This window comes from Papaver somniferum, unplaced genomic scaffold, assembly GCF_003573695.1.
Source record: "Papaver somniferum cultivar HN1 unplaced genomic scaffold, ASM357369v1 unplaced-scaffold_81, whole genome shotgun sequence".
Classification (NCBI taxonomy): Eukaryota; Viridiplantae; Streptophyta; class Magnoliopsida; order Ranunculales; family Papaveraceae; genus Papaver; species Papaver somniferum.
Window position 1 is genome coordinate 6,078,710 of NW_020651082.1, and position 14,290 is coordinate 6,092,999.

Genomic DNA, 14,290 nt, shown 5'->3' on the forward strand with positions numbered 1-14,290 from the left:
TTTAATCAAACCTGCACCACCTAAAACTCCATTACTCAAACATGTAACACTTCATCAGTTCATCACCATTTCACTCCAAAGATACCCAAGCCATCACCTTCATCAACTTACAACTCCACCTGTAGCTTCAGCTTAACTATTTTATCCCACTATCTCCATTTCTGCATCACTAACAACATCATCCCAACACTAGTTTATTCCATTAATCTAAACCTCACTGCAACTCTAAGAAATTACAGCTCTATTCACATAATCTGCACCACCATCCCTGGAACTAAAGTTCAGCTGCATACTCAACTCCTCTTCTTCCCGAACTACAACTCAGCTCAACAATTTCATTACCTCCAGCAATCTAATAAATCACTAAACCTAATACAATTCAACTTCTCAAACACTTAACCAATTCAATCATCTCCAACTCTGACAACTAGAGCCAGTTATACCAAACAACTATCTTAACTATAACTCACAGATTCACATACATTCATATACACTCAAGATAATCAATAATCTACCAATTGAAACGAAAATCCTAAACTTAATCGAAAAAGGAATCTTACCCAAGCGTTAGAATCCTCTGAAAAGCTGAATTTCCAATTCAATTTTATAACATGCATTCAAACTCTTCAATTCGACCAAACACAGTCTCTAATAATCCATGTAGAACCTTAAATTCAACTTCTAAATCTCATTGATTTGAGTTCCTCTTGTGAAACCCTAACTCTTCAACCTAACATCAACAGCTTCTGAACATCAATTTAAACAACAACCCATTGATTCTGTGTGCAACAGATACTCGATATCGTTAACAATTCTTCTCAAACCCTTATCTCAAGTTGGGGAAGAACACATGAACCCTAACCCTTCAATTTCTCAAATCAAACTCCCGAATCAGAAACCCTAATCTTCATCCTCAAATATGCCTTGATCTCTGCTCAACCCTCACGATCTCATAATTTAATTTCATCTGTCAAAACTTTCAGAATCGCCAGAGGCGAAGAACAGAAGAAGAAAGAAAGGGAAGTAGGAAACTGAAACCCTAACCGGCTAACCCTTAGTTTATATATCCCCTTTAATCTAACGGCTAATACTGATCCTTATCCTCCAAATCTAACGGTTTATATAATTCGGGACTTTCGGTCCGGTACGGCACAGTACTTGTATTGGACCGTGTACCTGTACCTCCCAGACCTCGGTTCCTATTTTTGGGACCGGTACCTGTACCTTGTACCTCGGTTCGGTCCAAAACCAGGTACGGTTCCACCGGTTCCGGTTCGGTCCGTCGGTCCGGCTCGGTTCCTGTGCACCCTTAGTCTTTAGTGCCCATTTTTTACTTCACTCGGTCTATTTTGCGAGATAATCTCTCGTTGTATTTATCATCAAAACCAAAAATCGTAAAGTTCTAGTTCCACACCTCTCTCTCACTCCTTTTTCTTCTTAACCAAAATCATCAAAAACAACCCTTCTCTGCTCAGATCTAGTCTATTCTTAGACTAGATCTGAGCAAATTTCTTCATTATTCCTTGCTTTTTAGATTAGTTTAGTTTTTATTATGTTTTCTACTTATCTACATCGTTTTCGTGGTTTTATCTATTCTTTTGAGGTTTATCTTCGCTTTATTGGCGATTTTGGGTTATTGGGTTGGGTCCTAAGATCAATAGTGATGCTCTCCAACGAAGAAATCTCCATCTTTGTTGTCTCCGGCGACGAACTCTTCATCGGAACCTTCATCATCAACTTATTTGGCGACGAAATATTCATCGGTAGTCTTTTTGACGACGAAAGCTTCATCACTATTTGCAAGAGATTTGAGCAAACTCCTACTTTGGGAGCATTTCTTTCTAAAGAAGAAAAACTAACTAAATGGTTGGAATTCAATTCCGAGAAAATCCATCCTTCTTCCGATTTAATTGGATCTTATTCATACTTGTATGTGTCTTACTCCGGTAATCCTCCTTTTTCTCCTGTCGGATTTCTCGATATTGTACTCTTAAGGTATGTTCTTTTTACTTTGTATTCTCTTATTTTCAATCTTAAACTCATTGTAACCTTTAAATCCCATTAATGAAAAGGTTCCTTGTTTATCAAAAAAAAAAAACAACCAAAAATCGGATATAGTTTAGTGGAAAACCACTTTTCCTCGGGCCCCTTCAAAACCTGACATTTTTAGGGGCGACACAATCAGGCAAAAAAGGTCACCCAAATGTAATATGTAGCCATCCCTTATCTCCCGTTTTTTTATGGCCAAACTACCCTTTAAAATCGGTAGATAACTTCACAATCGGGAAGTTAATCCACAATCGGGAGTCAATTTAGTTTATATAACTTCCAAATAGAAAGTATCCCCAAAATAAAATCCTCTATCTTTTGAATTTTTATTATCTTATAATCGGTAGTAAATTTAGTTTATTTAACTCCCGAATATAGAGTAGCCCCAAAATAAGATTTTGCACTTTGGTTGAGCCTATAATCGGTAGTAAATGAACTTATCCTGACTTCTGATTATACAGTAGATCTCTTTACCGAAATCCTACCATAATCGGTAGTGAATTTAGCTTATTTAACTCCCGAATATAGAGTTGCCTCAAAACGTGATTTTGCAAAAATCCTCAATTTTTTGAATTTTGGTTGAGCCTATAATCGGTAGTAAATGAACTTATCCTGACTTCCGATTATACATTGACTCTCTTTGCAAATATCCTACCATAATCGCTAGTCAAGGTAGTTCATATAACTACCGAATATAGAGTTGCCCCAAAATGTGATTTTGCAAAAATCCTCAATTTTTTGAATTTTGGTTGAGCCTATAATCGGTAGTAAATGAAGTTATCCTGACTGCCGATTATACAATGACTCTCTTTGCAAATATCCTACCATAATCGGTAGTCAAGGTAGTTCATATAACTACCGAGTATAAAGTTGCTCCAAAATGTGATTTTGCCAAAATCATCTATTTTTTGAATTTTGGTTGAGCCTATAATCGGTAGTAGATGAGGTAAAATCCTGACTTGCGATTTTACAGTGGCTCTCTTTGCAAATATTCAACCATATTCGGTAGTCAAAATAGTTTATATAACTACCGAATACAGAGTAGCCCAAAATGAGATTTTACAAAAATCCATTTTTTTTGAATTTCGATTGAGCCTATAATCAGTAGTAAATGAATTTATCGTTAACTTCCGATTAATAATGGTCCCAAATGGGCATTTAGCACAAATTTATATCAATCGGTAGTATTTTTATGATACTTAACTACCGATTTAATATTAACAATCGAACACAAAATAACTTCCGATGACGGAACGCATTAACGTATTCTTCTATCTTTTGGACATTCCTTAACCTTGGTTATGGATTGGGAATAAAAAAGTCGTCCCTAATTTTTTCGGAATCACCCCTAAAAATGCCAGGCTTCAAAAACCGTACACCGGAAAAGAAAGAAATGTTGAACTTTTTTTTGGAAAATAATAGTCCCAGCTAGCTGACTGTCATGAGATGAGAGACCCAGCAAAATAAATTAAATTGTGAGAATGAAGGTCTTTGTATAGTTTAGTGGGCGGTACATTTAGACTTTTCTCGTTCATGTGGGATTTTGTTGTCGTATACCAAGCTCGCTGCAAATTGGGGTTCATTTTTATAACAGATGAAAGAAGGGGATGGTGTGGAACCAACTGGCCACTTCCAAGGCCCAACTAGACAATCTACAGATATCGTACCAGAATCTCTACCTCTCTTTTCATTTATTTATTTTTCCTTGATTTAACATTCTAAGGATGCGTACTTGCTGTTTGGTATTTACATGTTGTGATGTGTTATTGTCCACCGGTTTGGTCAATTTGATAGGAAATAGGAAAAGTGACAAAGTAGTGAAAGCACATTTTTGATTACCATCCGAGGAAACATCAGAGGAATGTCCTGTTTCACCGTTTAACTTCGAAAAGTTTTTGATCTTACAACTGAATTTAAAAGATACGCACGCATAAAGAAGAAGAAGTCAAGAAACCGCTTCCGTTTCACTCCCAAATGTTTTTCTTTGCATATGGCACAGCTGGGCTCTCAACATTCCTGAGCAGACTCGGCTAGCTGGACCAGTCCCATTACTAATCTAACCGTGATGGCGCTAACAAAGTCTAATCTTTGTATAGTTTATGCTTTGCTTCTGTAGTTGGCATTTGAAGTTGCATTATTCCCTCCTTCGGCACTGTCTGTAGTACACATTAGTAGAGTGGTAAAATTGGGTAACTACTGTAACTGTACCAACAACATGTCTTCAAATGGAGTGGCCTTTAAAAGTGCATCGTTTGTTGAAGATGATAATGGTTAGGTTATTGTCATTTGGTTGGCTTATTATCCTAATTTGATAGTAATGAATGAATCAACAATTGATTTTTATTTTATTTTCCTTTCTCAACTCAGCTTTTACAACTGAAACACGGTATTGCTAGCTAGATTGCCTTATAAGGTTAGGCTAGCTCTAATGTCTTTTGAAGAAAAAAAGTTGGAAATTGATGGAGATAAAAGACTTCTTCAAAGAAATGGGATGAACCATGTTAGAGTTGTTTTGTGATTATGACTAGTGAGTAGTGATCCACATGCAAGAAAGCATGCATGTGAAAAACCATTGGAACAAGTCAACGTATTAGTCAAGGATGGATGATGATTTTAGTCATTCCGAAAAAAATGTACATGGTTCTTCAGTTCTACCATGCATGCCGTTTTACATAAACGAATTGGGTTCATTGTTTACTCCATTAATTGATATCCACATGATCATTACTCGGCATGCATCCATAATAAGTGTCGCTATCAACACTTACTCGATCTTCTTTTTCTTTGCAGACACTGCATTGGAGTTCTTCTTCACCGAAATCCAGAATAATTATTGGAGAGAAAGGAGGCGATTGAGAGGGTCTTGTAAGAATCTGAGTGCCATTTGAGGAAGTTGGAGCTGGAACACGTCCACAATAACTTTCACTCTCACTGCTGCTACCAAGTTCTCCTTCACTGGTACAACTTTATTTATGATCACTGGCTCTAAATCTAGCTTATTAAATACAGCAGTTCAGAAAAATTCAACGTACACAAATACCTTCCGTTCCAGCCAAATTCATCTTCATGTAAAAACATGTGACATCTGAATACCATCCAAGTTTAGAGATGGTCAATATATATAATTGCAGATATAATTCCAACATTTATATCTCGCCTATTGGGCATGACGTCTTCGAAAATGTTAGCGGCGAATTAAATTAAGGAGACGAAGCATGCATGCCGTAGAACACAAACAAAAACAAAAAACTTAGTACGCTTCGAAAACTTACTGAAATATATGTTGCAGTACAAAAGGGCTTGGTCCGACAACGCCAGATCCGTCAGAGTTATACTCCGACTTCGTAAAACTTTTATCAGCCTCCTCCATATATTAAACTTGTTTTCTAAAGCAAACTCCTGCGCCACCTTTTTTTTTTTTTTGTTGATCCCAAGATTAAGTTCTCTTGCATCATAGCCCTACCAAAGTATGTTTTTATTTTAAGGAGGGGAAGTACAACAAAAGGAATAAAGTGGACCCACTATTGTTGACTTCTTATTTTTTTATTTTATTTATATTTGGCAAAAAAAAAAAAAAAAAAAAAAAAGAAAGGGTTGAAATTTTATAATAAAAAAAGTAAAACAAGTCATCTTCAACGTCCCGAATTAGAAAACCAAGTTGTTGCAGTATCCCAATTTCAAAACAAAGGGTTGTCCCACTTAAGTGTTTTGTTTGGCAAAGGATGTTGCTTACATAAATTGAGTAAGAAGTCTGACACACATACATCTTGTTTGTTTGCAGCTGACTCGGCGTCTGGATCTGAATCAACCTCTGACTCGGGTTGAGTCCGCAGTCAGACCGTTTGTTTTGTATTTTGAGTCAGATCTGACTCGACGTATGACTCAGACATAATCCCTAACTCGGACCCATTTGAGTCAGGTAACAAAATACCTCTGACTCACAGGACCAAACCACTGACTCACATTTTTTGAGTCAGATGAGTCAGATCTGACTCAAAACAAACATATTGAGTCAGATCCAGATGAGTCAGGTGATTTCACTCAGATCCAAATGACTCAGATCCAGACGACTCAGATGAGTCAAAAGTAAACAAACATAGTAATAATATAGGTAGGGCTCTCTCTGGCTAGCTTCCACAATTGTCTTTCTCTTGTTTGCTTCATTTGATGTCTTTTCTCTTTTTCCTCCAAATACTATATATATATATATATATATATATATATATGTTATATCCTCCCATTACCCTTTTTAACCTTATTAAAAAGCCATGGACCAGACTCTCTTGCATACACCAAACAGATTTAAATTTGGTACAGTGTATATTTCTGCAACCTCCTCTATTCATGCTTCTTGTCCATGGGTTGGTAAAAATGATGGAAAGCTTTAATCCCTTGTCACCAACATTTTACAAGATTGCTAATAGGATACCAAATCGATTGGGGGTGTATCAGTCCGAAGACATTGTATTTTTTTGTATCTTGGTACACAACCAACCAATTTGGTAACCCTATTAGGGGCCTTGACACTTTAGTGTGCTTAATGAATTAACTTTTTATTTGGGTTCAAGTATTAATTTTCTATATTCTACATTTCTTTTAAATTAAGGAGTACTGGAAATATTTTCCATTTTTACGTCACGGTTCCATGCTCCGACTGTGTAAAACTTCTATCAAAACTTAGGAACTGTACTTGTTTTTCTAAAGCAAACTCCCGCTGCTCCACCTGTTTTTGTTGATCCCAAAAAATCTTAAGAGTTCTCTTGCACTTGCTTGCATAGAGTGTGTTTAACAAACAAAAAAAAAGAATAAAGTGGACCCATCATTTGACTTTTTATTTTGTTTCGGCTAAAAAGGTTGCTCAAATTTATGCTATTAGAAAAATAAAATACGGTGGTACTATTCACCTCCTTATTCTCTATCTCCTTATTCTGTTTTTCTAATCTAAACCTGAATATGTGATTTAAATTCTAGATATGTGGTGTAGATTGGAGGGAAAAAAGCATGGAGGTGAATAGCATTTCCGAATTAACTCATTTCTACAACCATCACATCACCAAATTTCAAAACTAAGTTATTGAAGTATCCCAATGACAAAGGATGTTTTTCTTTTTTCTTGTTTTTATGTTATTTGTCTCTTTCCACACATGACCCATAGAGAAAATTGCATATATTGTTTTAACCAGACTCTCAAAGAAGGTTGATGAATAAAAGTGACTTTTTTCTCTGCTTTCCAGTAATGGGATTCCTTGTTTAGAGCACTCCAACCTCATTCAGAATTCACCACAAGGAAAGGTCTTACTTAAGTTAAGGTGACTCTCACCCTTTCTTTTCCTTGTAGTTTCTCAAGTGTTGAATCTCTTGTTCACTCCGGTCATAATTTTGGACACTTGGGGCGGGTTCGAGAAGAGTCAAAGTCATCTTCAATATCCCGACGGCATTTTGATTTTTCTTGATGACTCTATTGATCCAATATCTTCACAGTCCACTAGCACTACCTGAATATATGCATGTCATAGGTCTATTAACTAGTAACTGCACAACTGAACTCAATGTCCACCGGCTTGATAGGAAATACGTAGAATGACAAACTAGTAACTGCACAACTGAACTCAATGTCCAAAGTCTTATTTTTCTTATTTTCATCAAGTTTTGTCTTAGTTTCAGCTGCTTGCTTGTGAATATATTCGGAAGAGTCTTGTTTGACTGAAATATAAGTATATAGTTTGAATTTTACACACACTAGGAAGTGCATAAAACACTGAACACAGGGCTGTTGTATGCCTTCCTGTTACATATAATTGTTCTTTCGGCTGTTTTCTATAAACCTCTTTATTACATGCATTCTTAGATGGACTATATTATATTCTCATTTTTGTGTAGTTTGTTTGAACACATAAACACTTGTAGTAATCCATATCTCAGTATCATCAAATGGAACTTTAAAACCAATTTCCATTCTTGTAATCCCAATTAATTAATTGTCATAGTGGGTGCAGGTGGCTTGCTAAAAAAGGAAACTTGAAAACAAATTAATTTCCATTGTTGTAATTAATATCCCGTGGAACCAATTTCTCTAAGTATTATTTTACTGATGGAGTGTTTGTTTGTAATTTCCATTTTAACATCTATAATAAAGATAGCCTCTGTAAGAGGAACTAATAAAGATTAGTTTGATCATTAAGATTACTCTAGCATGCATCTACAAAATCAGCACTAAACCACATGTAAGAGAAGTTTCTGTGGTCTTGCTAGAAAATGATCTCAAACTAACCAAATATGGAATTCTTTGTGACATGGACTCACATCCAACTAATTAGCATCCTATTTTTGGCATTATTTGCAGTTATTTGATGAACTGAAAGTCTTTGTTTGATAATTAATTTCCCTTTGCAAAACACAGAATAGGGTAGAAGAAGAATTTGTTATGTAATCAGAAATGGAACGTTTAGGTGAAACTCACACCACTACTACATACTATACTCATTTCAGTCTCAAATTCATTCATCATCACACCAACTCAATAATGAACATTACTGATATAACTCAGAGAAACAATTACCTCAAGTTGATATCACTTCTTCTTACTTAAGCATTTATAATCCTATTCCTACTTGCCAGAAAGAAATCACAAACTGGTTGTTTGATCATCTTCTGTCTTCTGTGATCATCTTCCTATCCCCATCTCTCTCTAGAAAAAAGTAACACCATGCATCATGAAGGTTCTCTTCTCTGTCTTTGCTACCCGTGGGTAGACTCTCACTGATTATGAATCTCGCCATGGAAAAACTTTAAACACCACTTCCTACTGTTATAAAATCTCATCATCCTATAACTTCACTTCCCTCTAGCAAGAATTCACAAACCATGAATAAACTCAGAAACATTGTGAAGATTCTCCTGTGAATCTTAGTACTTTCAACTCTTTTCTTACAGATCTCATCAACAAAAACCACCAAACCCATCATCACAAAATGTTCTTTTACATGACTGGAATACTTTGTGATTTTGAAGTACAACCAATCTCCCTTACTTTCACATTAACATCCAACTTTTGGTGTTAAGTTTCCTTTGCAAACACAGAATAGGGTTCAAGAGCATGCATCTACAACATCAGCACCAAATCACATGTAAGACAAGGAAATCACAAAATCATCATCATCTTCGTTTGTAAACAAAATCCACCTCTCTTGGTTTTGATCATCTCTTTCCGTGATCATCTTGGTTCTGATTAGAAGCTTTTCTACATCTCATATTCCTAACTCTCTCTAGAAGCAAATCAATCACACACCATGTATACCCTTAGCAACATTCTGAAGATTTTCTTATCAATCTTACTGCTCTTCTCATTGACAGCAACTAAACCCATTTTTGCAAAAAAAATCCACAATGTCGTCTCAAAATCATCTGCTCTATCACCATTACAAGTTCATGATGAAGATCTTCAGGTTGCACAATTCAACTGTCAAGGAACTCTCCATACACAGCTCTGCGTTTCGACTCTAAATTCTCTTTTTTCTGGAAACCTTAAAAGAAAATCTACAACTGAAATTGTGTCAGGACTTGTTAGCCATATCGTGGACATGGTGGAGATTTCGTCATCCGAATGTAGAGGTATAAAGAGAGAAGGAGGATTTGGTAGAAGAGAAAAGATGGCATTAGATCAATGTCTTGAACTAGCTGAAGACACCATCCTTGATCTTAACCACGTGTTAGTAATTCTGAAATCTGAAGTCATGTCTATAGAGAGGTACAAACATTTGAACACATTACTAAGTTTTGCTATGACCAATCAAGGGACTTGTCTTGAAGAGTTTGTCCTAAGCGATGGAATAAGTAGAAGAAAAATTGAAGAAAAGCTTCACCAAATATCAAATCTAGTATCCATATCTTTAGATATGTTGGAGAAGATTCCAAAAGAGAAGAAGAAGAAGAAGAAAGTGAAGGATGATCATAGAGCTTTTCAAGAAATGGGCTTTCCATCATGGATTACAAACAAAGATAAAAGATTGGTTCAATCTAGTGAAATGGTTTACGATCTTGTGGTAGCACAAGACGGAAGTGGCAATTATACCACGATTGCTCAAGCAGTAGAAGCTGCCCCCGAATCGTCGAACAAAAGATTCATCATTTACATTAAAGAGGGTGTATACCGTGAAAACGTACAAGTCGCAAGGAAGAAAACTATGCTAATGTTTGTGGGCGACGGTATTGGCAAAACCATAGTCATATCAAATAGAAGCGTCAAAGATCTTTGGACCCTTGCGGGATCATCAACCGTTGGTAAGTTTCTTAACTTTACTTTTTTTCGATTCAGTATTTTGAGTTTATTGGGCCGAAACCATTTTCAATCAACATTGAAAGGGCTAAATAGCCCCTCCATGCATTTATTTCTCACTAAAACTAGTGTAAATAGAACACAACACGATGGGTAATCACGTAAATCTAGTGGGCAGAAAAAGGACACGGATTTTAGTTAACTCTAGGGTTAAGTCATAAAGGTTTCGGGTTCGATCCCGGCCACCACTTTGTTTTTCTTTTGTTTTTTCTGTTTCTTTTTCCTTCTCGTTCGTTGTTTTTCTTTCGTAGTCCCCTAAACTCCAACAGAGAATCGAAAATACTAGTAGTGAAATCAGAATTTGGGCTAGGGGTTTTATTGTAGATTGAGAGAACATGATGAAATCGATGCTGTCGAGAGAGACAAAGAAAAAGAAGAGATGAATGTGAATGATGGGTTTGAATCAAATCGAGTTAAATATAGGGTTTGATGGGTTTTTCTTGAAACTGTGCACCTACTGCTGATGAAGTTGAATCGAGAAGATGGGTATTGTTTCTGCTACTGTAATTGAAGTTGGTGATAGTTTGAATTAGTCGTTGTTGCTGATGATATTGACGATGTGAACTAGACGAAATTGAAGTTAGGGTATTGCTGTATGGTGAAGAAATTGAACCAAGAATGGGTAATTAGTTTGAATTAACCGTTGCTGCTGCTGGTACTATCTTCACCTGCAGCTCTCAATCGACTGAAATACCACCATTACTACCAATTTCATCTTCTCTGACTTCTTCTACAAATCGAGATCAATTGAGACTGCTGCCGAGCTGTTGTCATGTGTTTCTGAGCAATCTAAAGAAGAGGGATAAACAAGAGTTCATGAGATTATTAAAATGAAGCTGTGGTGTATCACCGTTGAATTGAAGCCGCTTTTGTAAATCTGAGAAGGAGGTCGGTAGATGGATGAATTTGAAGAGGAAATCATAGATGGGATTGCATTTGGTTTCAAGTGGTAACAAGCGGATTTGGGTTTTGAAATTGAGTTCGAATTATTGAGAAGATCTGATTTGTGTTGATCAAGAACAACAAAGGAAGAACGTTGAACTTGATTTATGGTTCAATTGATATGAATTTGAAGGATTAGAAGAACAGCAAGAAACTAGGGTTTCAGTTGGGGGTTTTAGGTTTGACAGAAGTTCAGAGATAGTGAGATGAACTGTTTGAGCTCAGCTGAAGGTGGAGACTATTCGGAACTGGCATTTCTGTTTGTTTGAGTGTGACTGGCATGGAGTTGCACACGGTGCTGTGAAGGGTATGAAGATGGGTTCAGAAATTATAGCTTGATGCTGTCTTGTTGAGAGATGGGTTGATGTTGTTGAATGTGTTGAAGTTTCAGATGGATGCAGGAGCGTAGGAACTGGTGGTGATGATTTACAAGCTTTGGTGCTACTGAAGCAACAGAGGATGCAGCTAGAATGTGGTTCAGGTATTGATACTGTGTGATGAAGTTGAGGCTGCAAAGTCAGTTGCAGTGATAGTGAACTGAAATGAAGCATTAGATGTATGCTTAGGAACATTACAGGGAAAGATATTGCAGGAATGGAGAGTGTGATGGTGTTTGAAGTTGTTATGATACTGCAATACAAGATGGAGTTGATGGTGGTGCAGTGAAATTCGACTTCATCTGCAGCTGCTGATAATGGAGGAGATGCAAAAGGTGGTGAATGAAGTTACAGAGATGGGTTCAACAGATTTTAGGGGTTTGAGAAGATTGACTGGAATTGCTGGTCATGTTGAGCTTTAAATGAAGAAGATGAGATTGGAGCTGAATATTGCAGATGGTGGTGGTGCTGAGAATTGCAGGATATTGCACCTAAAATCTGAACTGATGAATATGCAGTAGAGAGTTTAGCTCATCCATGAGAAGAAAATTGAAGCCCTGCTGGTAAATATGAACATAATCCTAGATGTATGTTAGGACAAGTGCGTTACTGGTGGGTATTTTAGACGATAAGCCGGCCTTTATAACACACCCATGGATCTCCATTCCTCTCTTCAAATCTCTTGAATCTGAGCACGTTTTTAATAAGCTTGCCAAAGTGAAGCTATCAATTTCTACACCCTTTTCGTAACCTAAAATTAAAAAAGATTTTCATTGCTTTTTCTTTACTTCCGCAAAACACTCGATCATTATGTTACACGAAACCAAATCGAAGTCCACTATGTCTTTAAATGCATGCACATCTTCCTTTAATTTCATTTGCTTTCCATAGTTTAAGAGCTTTCCACACTAAATGTGTTTCTACATGCAGATGTGATGGGGGAAGGATTCATCGGCAAAGATATGAGTTTTGAAAATTCAGCCGGTTGGGCTAAAGCACAGGCAGTAGCTTTGAAGAATAGTGCAAATTTTACAGTTTTCTTCAGATGCAGTTTCGACGGGTTTCAGGACACGCTGTATGTCCACAAAGGATACCAATTTTACAGAGAGTGCGATGTGTATGGAACAGTTGACTTTATTTTCGGGGACGCAGCTGTAGTATTTCAGCGTTGTAATTTATACGCGAAGAGACCAGGCCCCACACAGCAAAATGCATTCACAGCCCAAGGGAGACAGCATCCAAATCACCACAGTGGTATCTCAATTCTCAATTGCACTGTTACAGCAGCTCCTGATCTGGTACCCGTGAAAACTCAATTTAAGACATTTCTTGGAAGACCGTGGAAATTGTATTCAAGAACCGTTTATTTGAATTCAGTCATTGATGATGTTGTGGATCCGCTTGGATGGTTGGAATGGAATGCTACTTTTGCTCTAAGTACGCTTTACTATGGTGAATACATGAATAATGGAACAGGAGCAGATACCACTAATAGGGTTAAGTGGCCAGGGTATCGTGTAATCAATGATTCTTCAGAAGCCATGCAATTCAGTGTAGCCTCACTGATTGATGGCACCAATTGGTTACCTTCAACCAATATTCCATTCTTTCCAGGTTTAAATGCTAGTGAAGGTTAAGGTTGTTATCCTGTTGTTTCTCTACTGTGAGTTAAGAGTGGAAATGAATAGTTCTGACTTTGATTTCAAATTGAGTTTAATAAAGACTTGGGTTAGTGCTGCATTAACAAATGAATGATACTTGTATGGAAAGATTAGGGGAAGAAGATGTTGCAGGAATTATTAAGAAATGCTGTTTATGGCCTCAAATACGAATTGGGATCAGGTTTGAGTAATTGAAGGCCATTGTGATAACCATTATATTTTGGCTGCTTTATTTTGTTCTGAATATGTATCATTTATGTGCACATTTCTTACTTACGTCACTAGCTCATTCAATCTTGTCCAATACTGTTTGTTTCTGATTTGATCTCATGTATGCTAGAATTTGCTTATTGATAACTTAAATCATTGTCATCTGTTCTGATTTCTTATTCTACCCTAATAAGAATTTGCATATGGATGATAATGATTGAGAGGGCAGAGAAAGCTCTGTCCTTATATTATGACATGTTAATTGTAGCTTGTTCCAGGAATTGTTGCAAGAGTGAGCGAGTGATGTTAATTCTAAGAATCATTACAGGTGAAACCCTCTGCAGTAGTTGAACATGAAGATTGTTGACTTGAAGCATTAATTGGGCGTGTCCTAATTGCTGACTTTTGTTGCATAGAGGTGCAGCTGTTTGTGATCCTAGAATTTGCAGAGTTATAATTTGGTTCTTCGATGTTTTCAGCCTGCAGATTATAAGAGTCTAGATGAAATTGGGAGTAGATTAGGTTCCCTGTGTATGGAAGGGACAGCTGGAAGGCTTGATCTTATTTTCTTTGTAAATTCTTTTGTGTTTTCGTGATCTCTAGACTTCATCCTATTTGGAATCGCCTATTTAGCAGCAATGCCAAATGCTCCAGTCTTTAATATGTACTACGAGACCCACTAATTTTGGTTGGAAGTCTGTCTAACCCTGTTGTAA

At 36.8% G+C, this 14,290-nt stretch overlaps 2 protein-coding genes across 2 annotated transcripts; both read left to right on the forward strand.

Annotated features, from left to right (window-relative positions):
• Window positions 1-9,338: 9,338 nt before the first annotated feature.
• LOC113345220 (probable pectinesterase/pectinesterase inhibitor 40) lies at window positions 9,339-11,992 on the forward strand. Its single transcript, XM_026589025.1, has 3 exons — window positions 9,339-10,329; window positions 11,712-11,807; window positions 11,904-11,992. The coding sequence occupies exons 1-3, from the start codon at window positions 9,339-9,341 to the stop codon at window positions 11,990-11,992; spliced, it is 1,176 nt and encodes a 391-aa protein (XP_026444810.1).
• LOC113345493 (pectinesterase-like) lies at window positions 10,609-13,721 on the forward strand. Its single transcript, XM_026589263.1, has 2 exons — window positions 10,609-12,266; window positions 12,634-13,721. The coding sequence occupies exon 2, from the start codon at window positions 12,639-12,641 to the stop codon at window positions 13,338-13,340; it is 702 nt and encodes a 233-aa protein (XP_026445048.1). The 5' UTR covers window positions 10,609-12,266; window positions 12,634-12,638; the 3' UTR covers window positions 13,341-13,721.
• The last annotated feature ends 569 nt before the right edge of the window (window positions 13,722-14,290 follow it).